The following is a 3,514-nucleotide window of genomic DNA, read 5'->3' as shown; positions in this document are numbered from 1 at the left end:
CTCTGGTCTCTGTAAGAACCGTACAGACAGACTCTGGTCTCTGTAAGAACCGTACAGACAGACTCTGGTCTCTCAGCGCTGTGCCTGTTTTTCTCCAAGGCGGCGCTTTTGGTGACTTACGGTAAGGTGGACCCGCAGTGTCCACTAAAAGGATCAGGTGATCCACTATCTAAGCGAAGGCTGACTGGGGAGAACGCAAAATGACATTTAGCAAATGTCGGAGCGTGATTCATTCAGGTTTTCGCCTCAGATTTGGACCTAAATCGCGTCGCTGGAGCTCCGGTGCGACGATGGCTCGTTAGGGGGGCTGCTGGCGCATCTCATCTGCGGGTTATTTTTTATTTTATTTTATTTTATTTTTTTCAACCCCCAAACCCCCTCCCTTGTTTCCCTCTCCCGATATTTTGATTTATGAAAAATCACATTCACGGGGAAATACTGGTGTCAACATGGGGCTGTGCTACAGTTTGCGTCCCCGGCTCTTCGGGGACCTGAGCGGCTCTATCTCCAACGCCACCTCGGACTCGGACCAGCCTCCGGACMCCGCCGCGGCCGCTCGCGCCGGGGCGGCTCGCCAGCAGGAGGACGCCGGGGGAAGCGGGGAGACCTCGTCGCTACGCGGCGGCGGCGGCGGAGGAGGAGGAGGAGGCCTGTTGCGCCCCGGGGACCCCGCCAGGGACAACCGACGCGGAGAAACCGGCACGGACGGTGTGTTGATACAGAACGGGGGCGGYGGAGGTAAAGGCTCGGGGAAGGAGCGCGGCCGCCGCTTACAGCTGCTGCAGAAAACCGGCAACCAGAAGCAGAAGAACTGGGACAAACTGCTGGTGGAGGAGAAGGAGGCCGAGAAGGAGGCGAAGAAAGTCAGTAAAAACATTGACAGGGCGCTGAGGGAGCTGAAACGGGAGTATAAACAGACACATCGGCTGCTGCTGCTCGGTAGGTCGTTTCCTCTCTGTTATTGTTGGAGCAGGAAGGGGTTTTATTATTAGAAACCACTTCTGGCCCGAACACAAATTATGTCACTGCTGCTCTGCTGAGGCCTGTTGAAGGAGCTGTCAGTGGCGAAACACCAAGATCCACGCTTTTCCTTTTAGACGATAACGTGTCTGTTAGCAAAATATGTCACGATCCACTGGACGACATCTAATGAAACTTAAAGGAAGTAATGACCGGATGTACATCAAGGAATGACCAACTTTTTGGAGTCAGCACGATTCAAGATGGCCGCCACAGCCACCTGAATTTATTAAACACAAACATAGCTGTAAGTCAGTGAATTGGACAAATGTTGAGCTAAACTTTGGGGTGGTAGTAGCTGTGAGTGATCCCTAACACACACTCTGAGCACGAACAAATTATAGATCTTTAACATTTGTTATTTATTAGGAGACTGTTCATGAACCATAGGTAATAAAACCTTTAGGAAATATTCACTAGAAGTACCTCTGAAACTGAAACTTTTGGTACCAACATAATTCAAGATGGCCGCCACAGCCAGCTTTATTAAAAAAAAAACACAAACATAGCTGCAAGTAAGACAGTTCCTTAAGATATTTAGCTAAAATTTGTTGTGGTAGTAGCTGAGACTGATCCCCAACACATACTCCGAGCACTGACACATCATCTGTCTGTTAGCAAAATATCTCATGAACCACAGGGAATGTTTAAAAAAAACACTTCAGGAAATAATCAGTAGATGTACCTTTAAAACTTATAAACGTTTGGGGCCATCTTGATTCAAGATGGCCGCCACAGCCTGCTCATATTATCAAACACAAACATGTTAAGTCAGTGAATTTGTAAAATATTTCACTAAAATTTGGTGTGGTAGTAGCTGCGAGTGATMCCCAGCACATCCTCTGAGCACTATTAGATCGAGCAAGCTCTTTGAAATTATGTGGTGCCATTAACAATCAGCAGTTAACTGTGTGTGTCTGTTAGCAAAATATTTCATGAACCGCAGGGCAGATTTTATTGCAACTTTCAGGAAATAATCTCTAGACAGATATTTATAACTGATAAACATTTGGGGCTAACTCAATTAAAGWTGGCCGCCACAGCTAACTGAACTTATCAGACACAAACATGGATATAAGTCGGTGAATTTTACAAATATTGTGCTCAAATTTGTTGTGATGGTAGCTGAGAGTCGTTCCAAATTAATTTTCCAAGGGCTAGCTCATTGCATGAGATCTTTGCTCAAAAGTTAAGTAATAAAAGTTGGAGTTGACTCAGTCTGCCTGTTAGCTAAATATCTCATGAACCACTGGACTCCTTTTTAATAAAACCTATAGAAATTATCATCTAATTACTTTGTATGAAGATAACTATTAACTGTACATTMAAAACTAATCCAAGATGGCCGCCACAGTTAATCAACATTAGCCAACTCCCCAAAAATGTCTGTAACTCAGTCAGTTTTACAGATATGGAGCTAAAATTTCATCAGGTAGTAGCTGAGAGTCATTAACAACACATGCTCTGAGCAGTATTTCTCAACTCAAAATGATCTTAAAACTGTGGCAYGAGAGGCAACGGGCGATATGCATTCCTTCAACAAAGCTAAGCCAGTASTTCTTTTTTATTGGTAATAGCTATTTTTAAATTCCCTGGGCAGACTGAACCTCAGAGCTGAGCGCTGGCAGTTTACGATGAGCAGTGTTTACCGTAAAACTACTATAGGGTGTGACATCTGTTCAGGGACAACAGTAAAATCCAGACCAAACGATTAACTAACACCTCGGGAGGAAAAGACACTAAAATTAGCAACACGAGTAATGCTTGAGTCGGGGGGCTTTGGGTTTGTTTGTGGTCCGGTTTAGTTTTTTCTTCCTTTTGCATAAACAATCCTGAAGTGTCACAGAAAATAGGCCGGTCAGAGTTCTTTTATATTGTGTCCAATAGAGAACACTGTGTTCTTTATGACCAGACACAACAAGTTGAAAGACCATTGTTGGATTTAATTRTTCATATGCTTCATTTATTATTATTTAATCCAACAAATATAACATCGTATATAATGGGTATCGAAAGAGAGAGATAAATAGCCAATCCAGTACCCAAATACACAAATACATTCGTAGCTACTTCTTGGTTTTATGGTCAGAGTTCAAATTTTGTGTTTTTGTCCAAATGTTTGTATTAAAACACCGSTGATAAAACATCAAAGTTAATAACTTCAATGATTTATCGTCGGGTTAAAGACGCCATAGTCAGTGATGGTAAAGAAGATACACAAACGTCAAATAAAAGTTCATTAGATGTGAAAGAACCATAAGTAGATATGAATATATTTTGCCCATAATGTATTGCAAAATGCTGGTTTTTGAGCATGGACATTAGTATCCTCGTAAAAGACCAATAACTATCAAATAGCTATACATAGATAAATACATTGCTAGCTATCCAGCTAAGAAAACATTAATTAATAAATAGATATTTAGTTTGCTAGTTAGCTAGAAAGCCAAATAAATCTATTTGATTAAAGTATATATGTATATATATATATATA

The 3,514-nt window shown here is 42.2% G+C and overlaps 1 protein-coding gene across 1 annotated transcript in view; it reads left to right on the top strand.

Annotated features, from left to right (window-relative positions):
* The first annotated feature begins 163 nt into the window (after positions 1-163).
* gnal2 (guanine nucleotide binding protein (G protein), alpha activating activity polypeptide, olfactory type 2) overlaps positions 164-3,514 on the top strand; it is a 49,820-nt gene continuing 46,469 nt past the window's right edge. The window contains exon 1 of the mRNA XM_014012961.1: positions 164-939. Coding sequence (XP_013868415.1) covers positions 450-939 — 490 coding nt within the window. The 5' untranslated portion in view covers positions 164-449. The remainder of the gene's footprint in view (positions 940-3,514) is intronic.

The sequence above is a fragment of the Austrofundulus limnaeus genome, unplaced genomic scaffold (assembly GCF_001266775.1).
Source record: "Austrofundulus limnaeus strain Quisiro unplaced genomic scaffold, Austrofundulus_limnaeus-1.0 Scaffold97, whole genome shotgun sequence".
NCBI classification, from domain to species: domain Eukaryota; kingdom Metazoa; phylum Chordata; class Actinopteri; order Cyprinodontiformes; family Rivulidae; genus Austrofundulus; species Austrofundulus limnaeus.
This window is presented reverse-complemented; position numbering and strand designations above follow the sequence as displayed.